At 38.8% G+C, this 26,325-nt stretch overlaps 1 protein-coding gene across 3 annotated transcripts in view; it reads right to left on the bottom strand.

Annotated features, from left to right (window-relative positions):
* LOC124165661 (lachesin-like) overlaps nucleotides 1–26,325 on the bottom strand; it is a 472,126-nt gene that overhangs the window by 197,472 nt on the left and 248,329 nt on the right. For all 3 annotated transcript variants that reach the window (XM_046543140.1, XM_046543143.1, XM_046543142.1), the window contains exon 2: nucleotides 10,944–11,050. In XM_046543140.1, coding sequence (XP_046399096.1) covers nucleotides 10,944–11,050 — 107 coding nt within the window. The remainder of the gene's footprint in view (nucleotides 1–10,943; nucleotides 11,051–26,325) is intronic.

Below are 26,325 nucleotides of genomic sequence, written 5' to 3'. Positions count from 1 at the left end.
AAAGCTAAAATTTTTACGATTTTGGCAAGGAAGACTTTAATGAAAAATAACACAAGGGTTACAATTACAAAGGTAAAATAATAGTTTGTCCTTAAATGTATTACTTACACTTGTTTAAATACGATACAAAAATAACTTATGTTCTGTCACAGTTACATATTGATCTAACACTGATCATTCATTTATTTTAAATTCATTCATAATTTTCATGATTAATATAGCTGATTGGCACAATTCACTTTCGTTCCAACGTTATATTAAGAAAATCTAAATTTGAAACTCAGTGAATTCGCATTGAATCTATTGTGCATTATAAGTTATAGAGGGTGGGGTGGAAGGACGGAAAATGTGAATCTTGATGAAGAAGGAGGAGTAGAAGAGGGCGAAATTTGACAAAATATCGGACGGCAGTAATAGAGTGGAAACTTCAGGGTGAGCGGAAAACAGAGGATAAGGGGAAAACACATCCACCGCGATAAATGACAAGGTGGGGAAGAGCAGACGGAGACAGCTATGAGATCCGGAGAACAGGGAAACGAGGACAAACGAATGCCTTGAATTCCACTGCATCATCAGCCACTGGAGGAACACGCCATGCATTCATTACTGGCGCTAGAGGGAGACATGTTACGAATACAATGTAAACCATACTAATTTTCCAAGACAGAAAGAAATAATGACGATATAGCATGGAAAATAATTAAGTAAAGATCTAAAATTTACTAATCATCACTTTAAATAAACTGAATAAAAAGCATACAATGCACACTATTCATTTACCTTGTAAATTTTAGGTTACCCAAACAAAATATACTATCCAGTTTGATAAAAATACCAATTACAAAGCTTTAATTAAATAGTTGGACCTTAAATTTATTACTTACACTTATTTAAATACGATGTAAAAATAACTTATGTTCAGTCAGAGTTACATATCGATCTAACACTGATCATTCATTTATTTTAAATTCTTACGCTCATAAGTTTCATGATTAATATAGCTGGTTGGCACAATTCACATTCGTTCTAACGTTATGTCAAGAAAATAAGAATTTGAAACTCAATGAATTCGCAATGAACACATTATGCAGACACAGCGAGCATTAACTTTTCGTCAGGCGCAATATAGGAACTGCTGAGTTCATGCGCATTGTACCTGGCAGGCACAGATGTGAAAAAACTATTATTAACTCTTATAATAGCATGGCTCAGTGGTACGCCTTTAAAGTTTAAATCACCATTTAAGTGTAGTCGAACACTTACATGATGAATTTCGTGCTATCGAAAAACCCCTTCACAAGTCATCATTAGGCTTCAGACCGATCCATCAAGGTGCGTTTTAACATGCTCTGTTGGCTATCTAGCATTATTTTATTTTCTGTATTTTACCATTTGAATTCTATAAGACCATTACTTTTTATTTTGCTACCTTATTTATTTAATAATGTTTTATTTTGCTTTAAAGTGTCATTACTATTCTTAGTTATGCTGAAAAATCCGCCATTGATCTGTCGGCATTAATATGAAAAGTGATAGGCTGCATAGAAAGTTTCAAAACAAAAAGCTACTATAAGCGTGAAGGGTGTATGCCTCCAAGTGGCGCAGAGAAATTAAAAAAAAATTGCGCTGTGCCTGTGAGATCCATTGCGCCCAACGGAAGGCTAACGAGGATTATAGATTATATGGAAGAAACTCATCAAAATAGGAAAACAAGGCATTAGAATGCAATCATCCTCAGACAGGCAAGAAAAATTGTCAATAGTAATGAGCGTAAATAAAATTTGACGTTTTAATACGGCAATCAGAGCATGAATAAAAGCCAGAGAAAGCTGTAAAATACGTAGGGTGGAGACTTAAAGCAATGAAAAGAATCAATCGTTCACTTATCATTTGGCTGAACTCCTTTTACCTGAGCCGTAAAAATCCCTGCTGGTTAAAAATGCGTCCAAGAGGTCATTAACAGGCCTAATTCTTTTAGCTTGGGTGCCCACTTGGAAATCTCTCTAAGTATTTCAGATTCCACTGAGAACGATTGGGTAACTCACCTAAGATTCAACGCGTGATCTGTTGATCTGTCCACAAAAAAGGGCATTACGACGACGATCCGCTATTTTGTCCACTTGCCAGTGTGTAGATATACCACTTCTTCAGCGGAATTGTAAGTGCGTTAAAACTTATGAATGAGACAAATCGATACCTCCACTGCAAAAACGCTCAACAATCACCCACCGAATCAAATCCGCTCATCCAGTGGCCCAACAATACGAATCCGCTCACCTGACAGTGTCCGGAGCATAAACGCTCATCTCCTATTCTCCAAGCTTGGAGGTGAGCGTTTATGCTCCGGACGCTGCCAGCTGAGCGGATTCGTATTGTGGGGCCACTGGATGAGCGGATTTGATTCGGTGGGTTATTGTTGAGCGTTTTTGCAGTGGAGGTATCGAAATGGCACAAAAAAGTGTAAGGGACCAGAATCATCTTTCCTGATGTAAGTGGTGGAGAAGATGAAAAGCAGGCTACTAGGGAGCGCGCGCCATGTACAATATATCTACTAAGAAGTAAACGTAGCCAAACAATGACTTCGGAAACAGTACGAATCGTCAGCAAACTATGAAAACGTGCGACGTAATGTATTGCTATGAATTTTTGGTTTTCTATTTTTTTTAGTTTTAAACTTTTTATGACTTTATTATTATAATCATTTTTGTATTTTTTAAGTGTTCAATATTTTATCTCACTTGTTTGAAATATTCTTTTTTACACACACGAGCGATCGAGAGAAGAGGTATGGGCAAGAAGACGCTCCTTAAGTTATCTAACGTGGGAATAGATGATCCGAAAGAAGGGCGAACTTCCTACAAAATGGTGGAAAGAAGGGAAGGAGCATTTGGAGAAATAAAGTCGGGTATGCTTATCACTTATTCACATTCGCCAGGCCAGAATGGAAGCATAAAAATGGGAATGAGGGTGGCGGCCACGCAGAAGTGTGGAATGTTTAGAGTTGCATGAAGGGAGAATAAGGGGGATATGCATGGGGAAAATGTATGAGACCGAGCAAGAAAAAAAAATACTCGAAAACCGCCGTAAACTGGGAAGCTGGAGGAAAGAGCTTTGGTGACTTTAATTTCAAAACAAATGTTGGGAATAAAATTTTTCTTAATTAAGAAACGGGGAAATTAAGGTCGTTAAAAGAGGAGAGAGGGGCCGTTAACGGGTGGAGAGAAGCCAAGGGGTGGTGAGGAGATTAGAAGCGGGGAGCTGCAAGGGCCGTCGCCGCAGGCAAGGAGATTGCACGTGTGGATTGGGGGGCTGCGTAAATAGGGAGGAGGGGTTGGGAGAGGAGAGGGAAATCTTTAAATTAATATATAATTACAATAAGGATGAATTAGCACTCACAAGATCATCATGGATGAAATGACACCGATGAATACGGTAGATATAAGCGATTTTTAGTACTCGAATCTATTTAAAAATATGCGAATCGTCAATCAACACGTATGATACATTTTTATAGCTTACGCGTGAAATTTGGGAATAGAAAAATATTAAATTCAAGGAAAAACTTATTTTATTGCCATTTTATTCAATGTTAGCGGAAGGTATAAATCATGTAGCATATTGTGGGTTTTCTGATAAAATCTATTTCGCAACTAAGGACTTTGGAACCATGATATGGTGTAGAAAAGAATTAATAATTTGGAATGTCAACGGAATATTCTAAGTCTCATTTTGCAATATCCTATATTTGCAATGTATATCTAATGCGAATTAAAAAACGTTTAGGAGGAAGAAACGATATGAATACAACAAATCGTTCATTGATAATGATTCTGTTTCTTTTTTTTGTCAATGGGGCATTTACCTGAAAATGAAGAACCAACTTTTTAGATACATCTACGAGTATTTTCAGAAACCGAGGATCAATGAACCCTCAGCAATTTCATTTCCTCTCAACTCCCATCCAGAAAAGCCATCACTCCACCTCCCATACACGAGAGCAGACCAATTCACATCCAAATTATTATTCTCAGCGCAACATTTGAATCCACTCCGCTCAGTTTTGGAACAACAATCCACCACATCTAAAGTTTCACCGCAAAAAAATCGGCACAGGACATTTGTTTCTCTTCATCCACACACCCAATTTGGAAATATTTCTTTCTGCGAAATCTAATGGGTACATTTAAAAAATTTTATAGCCGTAATTTGGCTTGATATTGATCGGGGAAGGGGATCGTAAATTCCATGTTATAGGATATAGTTAGTTAAAAAATAACTCACATACGTGTCGCAAAGGAGATAGCCCCGACGTTTCGCGACCGACTGCTGGTCACTTTTTCAAGGGAATAATGTTGGGATTGGTTTTTTTGCTGCCTTTTTATATTTCAGGTGGGAGGGGTGGGCGGAGGGTGTGGGGAGTTAGGACTGGAGGGGGAAGATAACGAAATGTTGCGGATGACTGGGTTCCAAGTATTGCTGATTCTTAATCCGGTATCTCTATTGTAGTTGTTCTTGTTTTTCTTTATTTCTATGGCCTCGCGGATGAGTCGGGTTTTAAAATGTTTTATCCTGGCGATGACTCTTGATTTTTCGAAGTCGATCGCATGTCCGGTGGCTTCGTGCTCCGCTACGGCTGACTTTGAAGGGTAATCCAGTCGAATGGCCCGCTTGTGTTCTTCTATCCGAGTTTTGACTGTTAACAGTCAAGCTTCAATCAGCTTCAATCAAGGATATAGTTAGGTAAGACAGGTCAAGGAAAGAAGAGAAATGGGATTATAGATAAAATGAAAGACAGTAGGCCATACATTGAATTAACTTAGTAGGTCCAAGTTAAGAGGGGAAAAAATTATACGATAATCTGAAATATGGCCCGTGAAAACCTACATTAATAGAAGAATTATTTAGCTATAGGTGGAGATGTCCTAAGCGTTTATCAAATTACAAGTTTTACTAACTTTGTCAATCACAAAATTGATTAATTTGGAGCCACAAACCTGAAATATCCGAGTGTCTTCCTACTCAGTTTCTAGAGACATCCCCAGCGCGCTCCGTCGCAGCGTCATAAAAACGGGTGAAGGCCACCTCATCACACTCTCCTTCGACCTTCTTATCGCTCCTCCCGCCCGCAGCCCCGAACCCTCCCAATCCTTCTCCTTTCCCACAACTCATTCCCGCTAAATTCCTTCGGCCCCCTTCATCTCTCTCTTTACACAGGTACCTACTCCCTTCCCTCTCATTTGTCCCACACATTCATTTCCTTCGAGGACCATTTTCACCTCATCACATTTTCTTTCATTTATTTCCTGGCTGCTGTCTTTCATAGCATTTTCCTACATTCCCCTTCCAACTATTCCCTCCTTCCCTGGTTTATCATCCTGTTTTCCTACTCTTCCACTCCACGGCGTCTCTACAGTAGCCTCTTCTTTCTCAAATTACTCAGGTCTGGTCACAAACTGTTTCCCCTCATGCCATCGAGGCCATTCAAAGGGCGATTGTTTTCACTTATCTTCGAAATTCATTAGTCTAATAGGTCTTCCTTCTTCCTCAGAAGGTGAAGCACACAACATTGGAGGGACTGAAAAGTGTTTTCCTTCTTACCGAGGGAAAGTCCCTCTCCGAAAGAGGGCCAGTAAGGAGTAACGTGAGTGATTGAATATTTTTGTCGGAGTGCATTCTGCAAGACTATAAATTTAATTATTTACGTCTGTTTTCGAGGGTGCCTTTGGACAATAATTTTTCAGCCGAATGAGATATTCCTCCTATTTATTTAGATTACTATAATCACCGTGATAGTGCGGTGACCCATATCTGCAGGAGAAGTACCAAATGACCCATTGGTATATTGAGAGACTGAACGCAGGTGATTAAAGGTTACCTTTATTGTCAAATAATATAGGTTATTGAAATACCTAAGGGTTAAATTATTGGGTAACCTTTTGGGCAGTGGCGTAGTAAGGGGAACCTTCCTCTGCGAATTATAAATACACAATTACTTTGTTTCTTCATAAAAGAAAAAAGAATATTGAAAAATCATGCATTTATAAAAGATACATGAAGTCCTTTGAATTTTAAAATTGCCAAAATTAGTTTAAAATCCTATTATTAGCATCCTGTTTTTTTAAATATATAATATCCTCTCGAACTCTTCCGGTTTTGGACATACCCCTGAACTAAATTCTAAGCTACACCGCTGCTTTCGGGCAATGAATATTCAGCCGCAAGAGCTGTTTTCCTTACCAATTTATATAGATTACTACAATGACAGTGTTTGGGTAACTCGTTTCTGTAGGTAAATCACCCATTGGTATATTGGCGGAGGGAACGAAGATTATCGAGGGCAGTTTGAAGACGAGCAAAGGACCTTTTGATGTGACCCCTGGTTAACCTTTGTGCCCCCTGATCTTTCAGGCGCAGCAGTAGACCCTTGACCCACTATCGAAGTCAAGCAGCCCATAGTTTGCTTCGTGATTTTTTCCTACTCACTCAGACCTTCCTGAGAAAACGAACCCCGTCAATATGACCGACCTTTGGACATAGCCCAAGTAAATCTCGGGTATCCTCAGGATTTTAAGCGACTTGGAAGAAGAGCAACATCTGTGGTAAGGGAGGATCTATTATTTCTATATTTTTTATCACAGCCTGTATTATAGTAAGTACGATTTTAACTCCTCCAAACTCTGTGTAAAATAAAATTTTCAATCTTCTCCATTGAAAACCATCTCCATGACCACATCTGTTCAAGTTTTTTAATTTTTTATTACATTGGTTGCTCTTTTGATGAAAACTGTTTTCATTTTGACACAATATTTACTTGATAAAATGCTTTTGCAGCTTAATTGATGTATAGAGGAGTTCCTAATGCCATCCAGAGGAGGGCAGAGGAATTGGGCAATGCTCCAAGAAAGTCAGTGCGTCCTCGAAAACTAACCTTCTTCTCATTCCAATCTGTTTTTAGTAACTCCACTTTTCTTTACATCTACTCTAACCCGGAGTTATGCTCATATATCTCACCCCGTACCCTGCGTAGACCGAAGAAGTTAATACTTTATCACAGGGTCATCAGCTAAGATGGGACCCTGCTGGCAAGGGGGTGTGATGAGGGGAGTTATGGAGTGGGGTAGGGTGAGTTAATGCTATCGAAGGTGGAATGGGGGTAGGAAACGCCGAAATGGGTTGAAATTGGGTGAGTTGGTACTTGGGGAAGAGATTCTAAGATATGAAATTGACACAAACACTACATCCCACAAATATACCCGTGTTGGAGGATAATTTCCTTTTCTGTATTTATTAATTGATTGCATAATCCTATGGATAGACGGTATATCAACTTTTCTGGATTTATCAAACGAAGATAAATCACAATATACGAGAATTGCCATGAGAAAAATTTTCCTGGACCGGGAATCGAACCACAGACCTTTGATTCTCCGAGTCCGCACTCCTATCCTTTAATGAGCCGTGAGGGCTTAACACCCATTAACATGAGCCTCGGTATAATTGCCATGGGAGTTAAAGAACCTGGATAGTGTAGTGGTCTGCACAGAGGCCCGGAAAGCCAAAGGTCCGTGGTTCGATTCCCGGTCCAGGTTAATTTCTTCTCATGGCAATTCTTGTATATTTGACGCGGCAGGATTAGAAATATTACAGATAAATCACAAGTTCGAAAGAAAGTATTTAATTGTGAATTGCTCTTATTAATTTACAATAAATTATAAGGGAAAGTTAATGATGTAATTAACCCTAAATCAAAATTCTATAAAAAATGCCATATGGAGATATACTCTGGAAGAATAAGTTAAGTCCAAAAACTCAAGCCATACCCTGTGTAGAACGATGAAATTAATGCATTATCACAGGGTCGTTAGCCAAGATGGGACTCTGCCGGCAAGAGAAGGAGAGCAGAGGAGTTATGGAGTGAGGTAGGGTGAGCTAATGCTACTTAGGTTGGAATGGGGGGCAGGAAATGTGGAAACGGTTCGGAATTGGGCGAGTTGGATCCCGGGGAAGAGATTCTGCGAGTTCCATTTCTCCCAACCCTCTCACTTACTCGCCTCCGACTAAATTTCTCACACTTTTTATTGACTTCGCCGTTTTCTTCCGAACACATCTGCATCAACCCAACGCCACAACCATATTTCTCATTATTCATCTGTCTACCCTTCCTTCTAGAAGTTTCCTCTCCCTTCCTTCGTCTTAAATCTCCCCCTTTACTCCTACACTTTCACAGCTTTCCACCAGATTTAACATTCATCCGCCCTTGGATACTTGTTGCTCCTTTCCTACCAGTGGTGTCATAGTGCCGGAACGCGCCGCAACGCCGTCCTGCACTGGTTAAGAATAGACATAATGGTAACATGACACTTTTAACAATTTTTGTGCATCAAAGTTTATGAAAGCCAGGACAGTACCCTGAGTAATATATATCTTTACCAATCATTTTGCCCTATTCTGGCGTGAGATGGGAATGGAATGAATGAATTGTCGGCGCCCTCCTTAGGGAGGAAAGAGAGTTACACGTCAGGGAAGTATTCCCATATCGCATCCTCCTCCTCATCATTCTCCCCAATACACTCCGACCCTTCCCTTAAAGGCACACATGGAGAACGTGTGAGCAACACTGCTCCACGAGCAGATTCACGATGTTAACTCGGCGGAGGTCTGAGAGCGGCTGACTGAGGCCATGCCTACTGTTTGCTGATTGGCCAAGGGAAAGTCGCGTGTCGTGAAACATTCCTTCCCCTCACCCCCACATGATTAAGCCACACCAGCTCATCCGTTAAGTTAAAATGAACTGAAAATAGTCTGCTAAAATCCCTTTCGATATTTAATAAATCGTGGAATTCAGCATTAATTCTATGATACAAAAATGAAAATTAGCAATTGATTGGGAAACATTTTGTTAGATAATTTTGGAGGTAATAAGCAATCAACGCGACTCATGATCTCATAAATAGTGCTTCTAATAATAATTCCTCGACCCAGACGGGTGCACTATTTTAGAGATTACTGCGGCAATAAGGATTTTACAGCGTCATTTCCAACAGGAGTTACTACCGTTGGTTCTGAATCTAATATTCTGCTTAGGGCCAGTAGTAAAGCCCACGACAACTAGGCCGTTAAAACCTGGCTGGTCTAATTCGTGATACAGTTCATGAGGTTACGTACGTGCTGGTTAATATAAAGATGATGACCTGCATGATAAACTGGAAAAAACTACATTGTGTATAATGTGGGAAGCTTCAAATAAATGCGTTCCCTATATGGAACTAGTTAAACACAGAGTTTATCCCATTCACAATGACCACAACGTGCCTTTGGAGAGTAATATCTTTGATATTCAGCGAAGCATAAAATATTTCGAGCCATTTCATGATCGTAAATATAGACACATTAAACATGTATTCGTTCCAACGCATTTCAGACGAAACCGAAAGACGCACTAACTCTACTTATGGACCGCACGAATCTGAAATGAACTGGTTTAACGCGTACAGCTCCATAATTTAGAATCATAGGGTCTAGAGAGAGGTGGAAAGACCCCAGCGTTAAAATTAGGTACCTCACTGATTTATGTGGACAGATACGGAATCCCATGGGTATGGAGCTTCTGCCAATATTCCCAAATGAGTGCGCACATTAGGCGTAAAATATCTTAACGACTGAGTATTCCAAGAATCTTTTACGACGAAGGCCACGAATACGTGCGACTATAAAAGCGCGATCCCATCATTATCAATTAATATTTCTCACTCTGAAATCCCATGGATTATGAGCTTCAGAGAAGGGTAGATTTTTCCACACCTTAAATATGATGATGATAACTTTGCGGATTTTTGTCAATATATGTGTTTTTAACAGAAACTCAACGAGTAGCATAATATGTCTGTGCTTGATTTATTCATTAGTCGAATAAATACATGACCGGGTACCGTATGCTACAGAAAGCCACAAATTATTCTGCATTTAGTATTGAGAAAAAGAAAAAAAAACGTTATCCTCCTAATCTCCTCATAATAAGCATTGAAAAATGGAAAATAATAACGGCCTTTATTTTTCCAATGGCCACTTAAAAAACAGCATTTATTCTGAATGTCATTATTTCTTCGGGCCATAAATATTTGAAGCATTATAAAAACCAACAAAAATATTATTGCAATAAAGAATATTCGGGTACAATTTTGGCAGGCGAAAAATTATCTTCTTTCTCCTTATTACATCGTTAAGTTTAAGTTCATAAACATTTGAAGCTCAGTTGTTAATTAAGTCTTAGCGAGAGCACAATTTAAAAAAGTGTAAGCATCAATAAAACTAAACAACTTGAGGTTAAGCATGAAAATAAATAGGCACTTCATTTAATCCTATAAGTAACCTTAATACCCATACTTTAGTAACCATAAAACCTAGGTAGCTAAAAGACTAGTTATACTTTTTGGGACTTAATACTCTTCCAGTTCCATGGTTTAAGTGATATGGCCACATGTGAGACGTATGTTGAGCATGGTTCACAGGAAATTGCCGCCTGAGTTGACATCCCCTGGAAAACTGTAGTTTTAACGCGGATTAATATCGTAGAGGCGCCTTTTAAGTCAGCGTCACGATGTTGATAAAAGCGTGAAAACAACAATAGTTGTGCAATGGCTGTCAACTCAGGCGGCTATTTTCTATGACGACGGGATAAAAAAGCTTGTTGTTTGATATGATTAGTGCCTTAATGTAAACGTAAGTTCAGTGGAAAAGTGGTTAAACATGAGCTTTTATGTACGAATAAAACTGTTATAAAACTTTGAGTATATTTTTTAAATACCTGAAAAAGACAATTACTTTATAAAAAACGCGCCTCATGTATTTGTATACGGAAGAGGTGCGTTTTCCGAAGCCTCAAGAAAATAATTTTTAAAGGAGCGTTTTCCGGGCGATTTACGTTGCACGGCGACTACCCTTACCTTGTACGTGCCGAGGTGTTCGACGACGCAGGGCAGCGAGGCATCCCGGCCGACGGCCACAGTCACGTTCGGAATGGGCTCCGCGAAGCGGGGTTCCTCCGACAGCGCTAGAAAGAAGAATAATACCCAGATTATTCTTTGGATTCAATGTGAATGACATGGGACACAAATTACAGTTGAGGGGGTTAAGAAGCCAAGGGGTACCAGGGATGTTTTGATCTAAACAAATCGAGGTACAGAAATTAGGTAAAGATAAGAAACTAGATCAATTAAATATTTAGTAGTGCATTTGAATTTGTACTCGATGTCAGCGCAGAGCAGAGACTGATTTGTATCACTTAGCCACCAAGTTTTTGCATATTTCTTATATTAACGTCTGTACGTTACACTTTGGAAAAAAATCACTTGTTCCCCTTGGCTTCTTAACCTCTCCATTCAAGAATATGAAATAAATCCATTTTGGTCAGGAAAAGTTCAGGCCAGTTCAAGTTCGGAAATATGTCAATTCCACCAACGCATTGGTAATTGAAGCGTTGCGACGCTTCAATTACACCACTGCTAAGCACGGTCAGAGGTAATAATAGAAATATATAACTTATATGATGCAAAGGCATGGTGGGTAAAGATTAGCTTGAAAAATTCGTAAATGAATTGTTTCATTTGATGCTGAAAAACTGATGTTGCCAGCAGAGTAATTTATGACGAAAATGAATTATATTTTTCCTCTACGAGGTTCCACATTCACGCTAAGGCTTGCAGTTTGTCAACAAGGAAAATTTTGGAATCATGCTTTCTTTCACTAAAGATAGTAATGGGTTTCTTCAGAGGACAAATCAAGTTAAAATCCCCCATATTTAATATCCCACTGTAATTAAGCAGGTATGGAAATAGAAAATTGCGCTTTTTTATATCTTTTATAGTGTTTCTCATATTGACGTTTTTTTTTGTACTGAGTTATGACGCACAACATGACATATTTCGAAGACTTTATGCTTGAGCTCTGAAAATGAATAACTTCTTGCGAAGAGTCCTCTATATTTCCATTTATTAACTACCAGATAGTAGTACTGAGAGAGCAATCTAAAGAACTCTGTTCATGCGGTGCTCATTACGTCATATATTATCTTTTTTTAAAGTGAATGTTAATTTTAGCGTACGATGAGTTGCTTTGAATTGTGAAATGAATTATTTTGTAGCTCTGAGACAATATTTTACTAAACTAATTGATTGCTGGGATTGGGCAGTGCCTAAAGACCTATGCGAAGCCAAGATCCAAGTACCGAGAGGTCAAACACTGACAGTAAAGTCACCAAGTCGTTTGGGGTGTCCACAAACCCCACCATACCAACGGCTCAACAAAAGCACACCGGACCAATGCAGGGTTAAGTTCTTGACGCGAGTGGCGTTTTGTATTGCATTTATTCTTTAAAGGGAAATGAAATCGATTAAGTATTCTATCCTGCAATTGAAAATCTACTGTTTTACGCAATACTCAATTAACTTCACTGTAAAAGTGATGAAGAAAAACTCTTCTGAAAGTACTTATCATATTCTAGACATTATTCATACAAGGCATCATTTCTGAGAAGTAGCCTAAATAGAATGTGAAGGTGCTTCTTCCTGCATGTGATTGTTAATCCCAGTAATTGAAAAAAAAACAATTGTTTTACGTAGTGCTAACTTAACTTCATTGCATAACTAATGAAGAAAAACTCTTCTGACTGCCCTTGCTTTATTTAACACAATTTTCATACAAGACATCATTTCTGAGAGGTAATCTAAATGGAATGTGTAGGTGCTTCTTTCTACATGTGATAGCCAATCCCAGTTATTCGGTCATCACGAGTATTTTGTCTACGATACATGATGTGTTATGTGCTAAAAACTTAATTTTACTTACATTTGCAGACAAGGGATTTGGCACTATCCATCTGTATATGATACATGAAAGTTTTACTCCAAGAAAATACCGAGGAATAATAGTTATTTATGGTGAGATGCAGATAATTACTCATAATTTTTACCCTAAAAATTTCATGATTAAAGCAATAAAGGCATTGTTAACATGTTACACCTTTTTTCATTAGTACACTTGCCAATATCATGGGAGAGTGATAGGTACTCTTAAATACATCAAAATTACAATTCTGGCGCGTCAATGGGGTCTTTCATTTACCCGGTATGCACTGACATTTAGCGAGCGTCACTGCGAAAAAATAAATATTAAATTACAACCATTTTCTAGGATACCGTTTTCTATTGAAAAAGCAAGGAATGCTCTTGTTAACCTCATGATATATAAGGACGAGGCTCACGGTGCTTGTCGCTAGCTTTAGGAAATGACTTGGAAATTATCACGAGTAATTATGCTATCACTCCAGGAGTAGTTGTTGCTATGAAGAGAGTTTATGTTCAACCATAATTACTAATTGGCTAAAGGTTCACATTATTTAGACGGCAGGGCGTACTGCGTATTCTCTCGTAGCGTGTAATCAACTCTCACGGGAGAGGTTCACAGTCTGCGGTCATCCTAATCCTTGCATCCATCACATTTTGCGACTGAATAATTCAATGGAGGTACTAACTAGGAGTACAAAGAGACTATGCGTGCCGTACATCCAACGTCCTTCAAGAATTTCATGAACTTTATAAGTATAGCTCGAGAGTTTTCGAATATAAATAGAATACAAAATTACCGTAGATGTCTAATTACATTAATCTACTTTACGTTAATGTCACTCAAACCTCTAATAAGTGATTAAGCTGATAAAATCATGCATCAACCTTAGAACTAACGTTCAATGCTTTAGAAGTGAGCGATGCTTCAAAAGCTGTTTTTGTATAAAATTAAGATTGTAATCAAACTCTTAAATTTGGAATTGCCCTTTAATAAGTAGTGTAAACATTATTTAACGCGTACATAAATTGTAACATGGGGCAATAGTTGGACTCCGAATATCCAAAAAGACCAGGGAATTCATGCCAATTATTTATTATGTAAAAATAAATCTCATAGAATATTGCCAGATTTTTAGAGTTGGCAGTTTGTGAAGACCTATTTTCAATGCAGACTGCCACCGATACCGTTACTTTCGTTTCATTTCCCTCTTTGATTAATGTTATGCACTTTCATCCTTCGTATGTCCTAAGTATTTTAATCGAGCATCTGACGATCTCATTATTTCAACACTTCAATAAACTATACCATTTCATCTCAAAAGTTAACGAGAAAAAATAAAATAAAAAATTGCCTTTTATTTCTAGCTAGTATGTTGAACTTCCAATATTTAAGATAAAAATATGCAGCTGGATGAAGTAAGCTATGTGAAATGTTATGCGTAAAAAACTGAGCTCAATATTTATCGAACTGGCACACTAAAAATTCTTTTTTCTCTCAACGTTCACTATATAAGTTAGTTGCAAATTTAGAAGAATACAAAATAAAAGTATTAAAATATTCTGAGATGATGCTAAAGATGATCATGAAAAACAAAAAGGGAATAAATATCTGGTATGTAAATTCATCTGAGAAGATATAACATTTAAAGTAGGTTACAACAGAGATATGATAACTAATAATATAGTTGGATAAGATGTACTAATGAAAAATCTGTCCTTAGCACTCAGTAATTTAGAGACGGCTTTACTTTATATTTAAAACAGAATAATCGCCTCAGAGTAATCATTTGCTAATACCAAGATTAAAGCTTGAAGAATGGACTATAGTAGCTAGGCAAGTTTCGGACTCATAAGCGAGGGTGACTCTGACGTTAAAATTTAAATTTTTCTCAGCACTAAAGATTGGCTGGTGAATACAAGGTCACCTCGTCACCTTAACTCTTGCCTCGCCTTACACCGAATAATTTAGCGCCTGCTTAAAAAAGCAATTTTCGTCTCAACTGAAGTCATAGCCTGGGGGGTCTGTCAAAGTTTTCGCGGACGTGTACTCCATTTCCGACCGCACCCAGTTCACAGCAGAACGTCAGGACGCCTGCGGTACAGGAGCCCTTCTACCCACACCCCGCATTCACAACATCAACGAGCCGCATCTCACGGCACCCACCGCCACGAACATTGAAATAACGTCCTGCGCCGAGATGCGGGTTCCACGAGCGCGCAATTAGCCCAGGGGCGATCTCTCGCGAGAAACGGGGGAGCTCATGTCATCTCTTGCCCTCCTCATCCTACTAGGAAGACTGCATAACATCTCCACGCCTTCCCCAACCCACACCGAACAGTTGAACAAGCTTCATAACGATATCTGCGTGAAAAATGTTACTATTTGGGCCGCTACCTTCTGTACCCTAACGTGCGTTTTAATCCTCGGTACTTGCAAATGAAAGTACGGGCAAAAATTTTATTTTCACTCATTTTTAAATTTATTATGCATTATACCTTAATCATAATGGAACCCCACTAAATTTCTAGGTCAGACAGGAATTATAAATTAAGAGAGATATTTTGCTGAACGAATAGTTATGGGAATTAGTTTTTCCCCTACTCGATGAAAGCATTTAATAAATACTAAAGGTATCTGTGTTAGAATATTTGTTTTTTTATATGTCAGCGGATGGTGTCCTAACATACCCTGCCACAAATATTTTTAAGTGGCTTGCGGAGCAATATGTAGGTGTATATTAAGGTACGTTCACACTGTGTAACATGTTATATAAACAAGCTAGACATAACATGTTTTACAAAAAAGTTACGAATCCGTGTAACAAGTTACACGTAACATTGTGTTACAAAAAAATTCGTGTTATATAACAAGTTTTTGGCCTCCCGCACGAAGTGGGAAAATGTGTAACGTGTTACAGAAAAGAGGAGAGTCGCATGGTGGGGATAGCCAGTTGACGGGTGGGCTGCGACTGAATCTGTAACATGTTATTTGTGCATATTTGGCTCTGTTGGGCACTTGTTATAAAACAAATGTTATGCAAAACAAATGCTACAAGTAACACGTTACATATAACATGTTTATATAACATGTTACACAGTGTAAACGCATCTTTAAGATTTTCCGGTAACTAGCGCTTGATATTGAGCAACAAATACAAAACCTATCTAAAACTTCTGTGGATAACATTTATATGAAAACAACGGGTCATGGTGCCAAAATTTGTCTCAACTTGTTCTCTCACTGTTGCGTACGTGGCACTGTTGCAATATATTAGTCTTGGCAACGAAACAGCGGGGGAAAACACAACACAAGAGAGAGGACACAGTAAGCTACATATTTTACCGTAAGCTGGCTCTTGCTTCACCCAGTTCATTCTCCAGAAGGGGAAGAACCACATGATACACAACATGAAATGACTTCTCTTTAGAAGAAAGCGTGAAAGGAAGAGAGGAAGCCAAGGCTGCTAGGAGAACACATAACCACCCTGAAAGCACACTCGGGAAAAATGGAGAAAAACTCAGAGAAGATAAATGAGAAATAAAGGCCACAGCTTTGCGAAATATAAACTGACCGCTATGAAGAAAAATGGACGTTGGAGCGAGGTAGCATCGTCCTCAAAGCGTTTGAAAAATGTCACGAGGGGGCTGACTTTTAACGTCGAGTACGAGAGTGGAATTGTGTGAAGAAAACTCTGAGATGGGGATATTCCACGAAGGGAAGATTTAGAAGAGGATAAAGGTGATGGCCCTGGAACCATAGAGAATTTCTGTTTTCGTGCAGGGTACGGAAGAGAAGCTACCGTATGGTACGTGTGTACCTAAGCAACCACATTTTCTCTCCAAAGGGATCCCGTTGTGAACAGAGATGTATTTTTCTTCAGACGGATCCCTCTATATGTATATAACCAATATTGTACCCCAAAAAGTGTAATAAACACATTTTGTTACATAATTTCTCTCGGATAGGTGACACTTTTAGCTATATATAACGGTATAAATAGATACGTGTTATAAAATACCTCATATAATATGCATACAAATATCCTGGATAAAAGTTACATAGTTCCTGGCGTCCGCCATTACCTATTATTTTCGGCGTACCATCGGTGAGGAACCGCTGCTCTTAACCAATAAACACCAGATTTATGCCACCAATCAATAGAGTTTGTGCACGTGAAATTAATCCCTCCGTGTACTAAATAGCTGAAAAATTATACGCAAGCAGAAAACTTCACGTTTTGGAATAATAATAATAATAATTTGCTTGATAATTGTAGATAAAATACGTGACCATTAGTGCTAACATAGTACTTCCACAAGTATGATAGTCGCAACCATACAATACAACTGTTTACGTATTTGGGACAAAATAGGACGTAATCTTCTATCCGAAATATATTCCTGGGATAAAAAATAATATTAAATCAATTTTACCATACAAGACTACCAACAGATCCATACAGGCCCCTTCAAGCGGATAAATGCCAGTCGGACAGTTAAAAGTGGGGTGTCAAGGGCCATTCTGATCCCTCACAACACACATCGACCACTTTTGGAGTAGATATTGTTATTCCCATGGTCTCATGTTCCCGGTCCTTAGCAGTGTATAATGCCCTATACATACCCCTCCACGTTACACACACAGCTCACTGCGCCTGTAGGATTGCTCCTCCTTTCGCTGTCTAAACATCAGGAGAAGTTTATATTTTCTCTCTTCCAGGGGTTGTTGGTAAGCAAGTGCTGTGGGAACGTTTTTCTTAGCTCTTTCCTTAAACCTCCATTTTATCTTTCTTTCCCGCTCAGGTCCGGAAAAATACCACACACACACGCTTTCTTAGAAGGAATTCGTTCCTCTCCAAGAATTCTAGATCCGAGAATCCGCCACCTTGGCCGTTTTATTTCTTAACCTCTGCTCTCTCTCAAAAATATGCCCCTAGCATTCATTCGTTTCCCCTTACCTTCTTCTCCGGACTTATTCTGTCACAAGGAGAATATTTCTCAACCTCCTCAATATTTTAAACGACACCTCTAGAAACGTGACGGCAATAGATTCAGCTCCGAGAAGAAACTAAAAGGTTTCGTTCATACGGTAAGGTAGCCGCTCATGAGAGTTTTATCTAACACAAACGCAACTCTGCTATTTTTATCAGCACAGAAGTGCACTTCAGAGCTCAATAAATATAATTTTAAAAAATCCATTTCTTAGCATGGATAGTTCTATTACAATATCTCCATAATTATTTTCAAAACTTTAAAAAATATTCCGTCATTCAATCTATTTTTTTTATTTTCGCAATCAGTACTTTTTACGATAAGGAATTTTTGTATCAACTCCTGAAAAATTGAATTTTTGAATTGGATAAAATTTCACGAATTTTTCATAAGTATCTAAGGCGTTGAAGTCTTGCATCCATAAATTCATAAAATCATTGACTTAGGTTCTTAAGGAAACATTTTACTTGTTTAAGAGGCAGGAAAACAAGAAGTTATTGTACCTTCTCCGATGAATTTAATGGCCTGGTTTATTATGTTAAAAAAATATAACTAGGTAATACATGAACAAATCGTATGGGTGCTTTAAATTTCAGCCTAATCAAGAATAATTCAGAGGGAATCCATCATGCAGCATGAGCTAATACGGGAAGATCTTTCGATCAGGGAGAGATTCCGCCCGCGCCTTCTGCTGGTGGCGCAGTGGCAGGCGCGGCAAAAAATGGCTCCTGAATGTGATTTGCCGAAAGGCGACGAGTGAATAATGGTTCGAACAGAAATGCAACATTTTTTGCGTTGCGATTGCGTTCGGGCGGCATTAGCCCAAGTTCAGAATTCCAAAGGCAATTTGTTTCCTACACCCACGCTGAAAAAAATATCGCATTTCTACCATCATTAGGGACATACTGCAAACTTTTTACCATCAAGTTTATGTCTAGTAGCTGAAAAAACTTGAAAAGAAACATACCTCATTGTTGCCTCAACATGAAAACGTTACGCGCGGAAAATACCTTAAAAACAGAAAACAGGAATCTCACTATACTTGTATTTTCCCACCGTACAAAGCGTTTAAATATTCAACAAAATGTCGATATTTGCATATTTTTAGATATAAAATGAGCGATTCCTCTAAGTATCTCCCATTCTCAATGTGATACAACTTCCAAGCCATATTACTCGAGATATCGTAACAAAGGAGTGGACTAGTGAAGGAATTACGCAATAGTGAACTCAGAAATTTTAGCGAAATAAATTAATTTCGATTTTTTAAATGTCTGGCATGTTCAGGGGAAAATCAAAAACATTACTTCATGAGCCTGTATGACATTCATTTACGGAGATATTTGATGTAAAAACATAATTTAACTTTTTTTGACTCCGAGAAGCAGCCAGGTATCCTTTCAGTTGCAAGAGAGCGTACGTTAACATAAATATTATCACGTAAATTCAACGATACATGGTATACCTGATAAAATATTAAAAGATTATGTACGTAAATTAAAAGATACATAGATACATGGTATCTTACCTGACCGACAGAGCAAAGTTCTGATACCAGCAAGTGAAACGATATCTTCTCGGCAAATGTCATCTCTCTATAAGATTATTATTGTGTTTATGCCAGTGAATAACCACTCCGCATCATATTTTCACATAATTCATCGGTGCCATTGAAAGTTGAAGAAATAAGTATGCATAAGGCAAAAGGGTGGTGAATGAAAATGAAAAGGGGAAGTACGACAAAAAGTGTGGAAAAATAGAAAAGAGATTGTGGAGAGAGTGGGTTTGAGACAAAAGAATGCTCCTAACCGTGTTTGGAAAGACAACACCTTCCAATCCTAAGTGCTTGTTGCCGACGTAATCCCGAAGCGAAATGCAGGGAAAGGCTGACGAGATGGAGAAAGGAGGAATTCTCTTGGAGACTTAGAGACAAGACGTTGAGAGAGTCAGGGTGATATCAACAACGACTTCCCAATTTTGAGTGAAGGTTTTTTTTTATTTTTGCTACCTTGCATAAAGCCATTCTGAGGATGATAAGCTCCTTGCACTTTCATAATAAAAAAGTGTGGAAGAAAGGAGCATAACCAAGGAGTCAATTGTTATGCCCTTTAAATTACCCTATTTGGTTCCTTGGGCAAAAATATTCAAACAGTAGTTTTCAGAGAACTTTTCGATATCACGTTCCCGAACACTATTAAGTTTGTAAGTCATAGGCCATGGATGTAAATGTACGTTTTTCTTAACTTACCAAGGGAAATACACTTTGACGCTTGGAATAGCAACCCAGGATCAATGGGGCTAGTAAATTTTATGGAATGACACTTGATAAAAATCATTTATGAAAATTGATTAAACCCTTATTTGGATACTATAATTCATTACAAATTTTGATTTGCATTCCTTTATTTACGTATTTATTTTCTTAACCCCGAAAGTAGCACTAATCGGCCTTTAAATCGGTGGATTATACAGGGCGATTCAAAAAGAATACCACAACTAACAGGAACTAGTAGGAAGAAAGGGCAGACCCTCAGAGCAGTCATCCATAACCAACACCCGACAAGTACCAACCGTCCAGGTAGAACCATCAGTACTGAAGGCATCGGCAACAAGGAGAAATCAGTGCGGGAACCAGCGAACAAACCCAACCTGCTTCCAAATTCTTTTTGAATCACCCTGTATAATAACGACGATAGACGATAACTGACGCCCACGCCCTGGATAGGGGTAATCTACCCAGGTGGGACTCGAAACCGCGACCTTCATCTTGGGAGGCGAGGACTCTATCCCGCCGCCACCGAGGCAGGCTATCCTTTTATAATAGTCCTCATAACTATTAATAACAGTTGTACCCATCTATATTGTTCCCATCAGCGAAATTTATGAAAAGATACAATTCACTTTAGACAAGGAAGACTAAACATAGCATTGTTAGAGCAATGTCAATTGAACGTCCGGTTTTTGGCTAGAATTTTCCATGCATTGTAGATCATTTTTCCTTGAAAGGTAGTTAAATCCTGAGAGCCCTTCATATTATGCAGAGCAGACTCACCTTGAGCCTGAATGTACCTATTTTAAGGTGTGAGGTTCTGCCGAGAATCATGCATAAGCATTTAACTTTTTTTTTTTTTCTTCCTGTCCGGATGTTTGTATTTTGAGAAGGCACATATTACTCCATTATATTAATACTAAATACGAAGATGACACACGATTTCACATTTTAAAAATATTATTAAATACGATTGTTATAAATAATGAAAACTGGTTAAAAGGTCCTAATATTACCACGCAAAAAACGCTCTTTAGGTAGAGCGATATTTAATATACTTAGGCATAGTATTTTGTCGAAGCTAACCATACACTTATCAGCGTTACAGCTCTATTATCAATAAAACATAAATTGAATTGTAAATTGTTATCATCCATTAAAAATTATTTTGATTTTTTATAATGATTGAGAACTCCACTTTTCCCCCAATACATAAAATCGAGAACTCCATTCTTTCCATGTATTGTAGCCCGCGCCGAGCTCAGAGGTTCTGGTATCACCCGTGAACATGAATCATGAACCATAGTGGTCAGCTTCTCGTCCACAGGATTTACTATGTTGGACTTCGCAAGAGACGTGTGCAATAGGGCGGATCGGTAAAATCGATTTTTTTCAAATCCATCTGGCCCAATGAAAAAAAGTTGTGGGACTGATCAAAAATAAGGCATGAAAAATTTGAGACCTCTAGGTGAACCCCTGGCCCTCGCTCAAATGCAATTTAGGGGGGGAGGGTCGAAATTCGAAAAAATATAGTATTTTATGGTCATTCCCTATAGATTTTGCCGAGTTACTGCCCTGCTGGACAAAACTTTCGTGCATTTTGACGTATCTGCCACCTTTTAGCCACAAAATGCCTAATTTGAGTCCGCGTCCGCGAAGAAAATATTCCAACGCCCACGCAGCGTCGCGGATACAAGAGCCGCAGGCCATTACCTTCCCCTCCCCGCTGACTTCTTCCCCTCCCACGCCTCCAATACTTCAAAATTCATCCCGCATATGCTGCTAGGAGGGCGTTCATCTGTGATAACATAAATCGGAAGACGGTAGAAGGTAAAAAAGAATGCGTAGTGAGACGACTTGTCCCTTATTTGGCGCCTCGTCGGCGTTAAACAAATCGATGATCCGATCCGATCTGCCCTAGTGTGCAATCGAGAGAGCATAGCTTATCTTACCGCAAATTGCGTGACATTAGGGTATACATGTAACGGCATCTGACAGAGTTTTTCTCATACCTGAAGACCAATCCCTACGTAGGCGGCTACGATTGCGGGGGACTGGATGTTAGATTGGAATTAAAAATGGATCACGTCGGTAATCAGCACTGAAATAAATTTCAGAACGGTTTAGGAGTCTGGATTTTCAGCAGCGGGCTAATTATTTTCGTACAAATTCTATTTATAAGACCATCAAGTAGATAAGAGCATAATCGGCTCCTTCCACAATTAAACATTTTAAAAGCCGTGTAATGGTTAAAGAAATTTAATATAATATTTACACAAAAAAAGAGATCCACAAACCTCTTTCAAAGTTGGTAAATTTAATAAATAGCAGGCAAAATTAATATTGCCTCTCACATAGCAATTAACCACACCATTTTTCTTAAAATGAAATACTTCTTGTAACAATAGTATTCTCCGAAATAAACTGCTAAAAAAATTCACTGCATTTATTTCAAAAGTACGAGGAGGTTACCAGAAAGTTGGGATTTGAGAAAAAAAACACATAAGAATCAGCTCTACCCAGAGAGAATCAGAAACAGGTGTAAAAGGGATGGGAATGTGAGATGAGAGGACTAGCAGTGAGGGATTTGTAGGGAGAGGCTTCTCACGCCTGCACCAACTCACTCGGAAAGAGGTCAAACGGCTTAAGGAAAGGTCGGGATTAGAGTGAAGAGAACGAGGTCTGGAGTGAAGGGAGAACAGCTAGAACGGCGGGGTTGCACTAAAGTAGTCCTCGTGTAATCCGAGTTAGAATTCGGGAACAGCGTCACCTGTGCTGGGCTAGGAGGATGTAGAAGAGAGTAGGTCGGGTTGATGACATACACGGGTGAAAATGGCATCTCAGAGACACCCGCTCATCTGAAAAGGACGCCCACATCGTCTCACATTGCATCTAAATGTGCTCATGCGAAGTGCCGAGTTCGACAAGGTATCAAAAAAACTCCGTCCCCCCGAGAAGAAAACAGGAACCTCGGACGTATTGCTTCATCTAAAAGGTGAGCTATAAATACATTTACGATACCTTTTAATTAGGCTCCAAAACTTTCCTTTACTGGGTTGAAACACGAAACACCGTCTTAAGGACAGACAGCCACCGAATGTCTTCAATTCGACACCACAATTTGAGCCTAATTGTGGGGCGCTGATATTATTGTAAAATGGAAGGGTATGATGCAGCCATATAAAGAAAAAAATATTATAATATGCTTGTATTTAGAATAAAGCTCATCATTTCAATGATACAAAATAATAAAGTCATCGGTACTGAAAACAGTATTTGATTTTAATTTACTTTAATTCATTATGTTTCAGTTGCTTTCAGTAGCATTTAATTCTCGAGAATCTGACTATTTATTGACTTGTCCGTTGTTCTTAAGTACATGGGACATCGGGGCTTTTGAAATAGTTGTCTGAGGTACCCCTTCAATTTACAATCATATTGCAACACACGGCCTGTGGCTGGGAAAAGGGAGATGCGGACGGTTTCCTAAAAGACACCTAGTGGCTCAAGGCGAGTCTCTGCCCGATACATAGGGAGACAGAATGGGTCGAAGGGATAGAGTAGGTGGAGTTTCTAAGGAAGACATTATAGTATTTTCCTCTTAATGAATTTAAGACGGTTTTGCAAATCTAAGCTGTCATACATATTCACTCTATCACACATTTATCATTACAGTATCAGCCAGCTGGATTTTTCTTAGTAATTTAAAAATTTAATATTAGCTTATGTTTTACAGAATAGATAAGAGCACAGGCAATTTTTAGAACGATTACTTAAGAGTTAGATATTTAAAGAAATGCTTTGAACACATGCTAATAGGAATCTCTCCTTAAAAATTTACGTAAAATCCTACAAATTAGTACAAAAAAACAGGTATTTCTCAATCATGCCACTGCAACAAAAGGTTCAAAGCGCTGAAATTGTTTTCCAATGGGGAGTCTTCAAGATACCTCTCAATTTTATTGATGTGTTGACCTACTTTATAAAGTAACCAGCTCAAGATAGAGCAAGGATTGCGTCTCTTGATGATCAGCGATGGGGCGATTAACACTACAATGCCCGGATGGGTCAAATTGACCGAATTAGAGAATATTTATGTTGATAATTTTGAAACGAAGAAAACTTTTAGACTCATATTTCGTGAATTTTAATTATTTAGTTTGGTTTTACCACTGTGCAAAAGTAAGGCCTGATATTATCATTTTTTCTATTTTTTCTCATCACCTACACCTGCCGTGCCCGGATGGGTCATTTTGACCCAGACTATCAAATTTATTTGAAGCCTTTCTACTGATCCTTGGTATTCATTGTGTGTGTTTTATTCTGAATTGTTTTGTCAAAATGTATATGTAATTTTTTTTTAATCCTGACACCATTGATGTTCGACGTACCTCCCAAACACATCAGAGGAAAATTGTTGGTATTCACAAAGTTGTGAAAGGTAGTTTTCTATAACACCATAGAGATTGTTGAACTACTAAAATTAATATTTTTCGCCTAACTAAATTTTCTACTGCCTTCCAAAATGCTTTATAAGCATTATTAGTAAAAATAGAGGGAAGAAATTAAAATTTTTAAGTAAATTATGCAAACCTGGTAACATTGGATCAAATTGACCCACTGGGGCATAAAAGGGTGTAAGGATCGGTCGGGCATGCTAGTGTTAAATGACTCAATGATGCATATTTCTATGCGCTGAATTACCAGTCACTCAGTCGCGGCACTCAACCGGCCAGATTACGGGGATTAGTGGCCAGGACGGAAAGGTATCTCGAGGGCGCGAGAGACGGTGTCGGAGGTATGGAGTGGTGAGAGGGTGTGGTCGGGCGAGGAACTACAGCCATGCCCCCGTTGAGAGGCGCTCTTCGCCCATGGAAATTACATCCACAGCACCTCAAGCCGATGCCCCGGTCACGCTGAAACGGACCAACCGCATGTGGCTTGCTGAAGCTGCCGAAAATTCAATACGTGCGACATTGCTCGCGAGTCTTCGTTTAGAATGGGTATGGTATTTGGAGGAGGCGACCTATAGCTTAGGTCATTTGCGCCACGTGGGTAGGGTAGGTAAGGAAGGGTGGAGAGAAACCCGGCGTTGGAGTTAGCCTGCATTTAACGAAAGGCGCCAAGGGGATCACGGCTTAACGTCCCATCCGACAGACAAATTTTTGTCCTTGAAATGTCCTCCACACAACATTCATGCAGGGATCGGGCAGTCTCTTAAAATTCTCTGCCACCGACGGGATTTGAACCCGAGCCCGCCGGGTGGGAAGCCAACACACTAGCCACCACACCTACCCATCGTTTACAATGTTTCCGATATTATAACAGCCTTTTTCCTCACAAAACAGGGTAAAAAAACGTTGGGTAGATTCCAATGCACCATTTTTATTATTGGCACATTCATTTTCTAAACAGATTTCTAAAATATATGCGACGTGACACCGATGAATACGTGATAATCACCTCATAAGATGTGATAAAAGAATGTAAAATCTGTACGAAATGGTGCTCAATTAGAAGAACAACGTGCAACAAAGCAGTCTATGCACGATCCTTGAAAGCACTCCTCAGGTACCAATTTCTGCACCACCGTCTCCTCTCGTATTTTAGAAAGTTTCACCACCACTGCGAGATTCCCCTCGAATAATTTACTTCAAGATTTTGTACACATTAGCTTTATACATACAAATTCATACCACTGACATATTTAGATAGCAAAATCATCGTTACACATTATAACGCACCGATCATGCGATGCTTTTCAGTTACGCCTTTTTACGGTAATCTTATCAAACTGCAGCCCATTTCTTATCTCCCAACTGACGTATTTTAAATTCGATCCCCAATTAATTATTAAATAGCTAAGATATCTGTGTAATATAATGCACCTTGTATACGGCAATTTTATCCGATACGATAATTGCATCATCTGTCTTCGACACATAAATCAATGAGAAATCTCGATGAACTACAACCCATCACTTGCGTCCTCACAATAAATTTTTCTCTCAATTCCTCAAAATCCATTCCCATTTACTCCTATATCTCTCTGGTCTCACCTTCAACCAAGCTCTCTGGGATAGCCCAGCATACGGAAGTAAGGCCTAAGAATGCATGCTGCGCGCTAGACTTAGATTGCTTGAACAATTGAGAATGGATACCTTTAAGTACGACACGGAGAACATAATATTAGAGCCACACTATATTTCCAGCTCCGACAGG

This window comes from Ischnura elegans, chromosome 9, assembly GCF_921293095.1.
Source record: "Ischnura elegans chromosome 9, ioIscEleg1.1, whole genome shotgun sequence".
NCBI classification, from domain to species: domain Eukaryota; kingdom Metazoa; phylum Arthropoda; class Insecta; order Odonata; family Coenagrionidae; genus Ischnura; species Ischnura elegans.
Note: the sequence above shows the minus strand (reverse complement) of the source record. Positions and strands in the feature narration are given on the sequence as shown.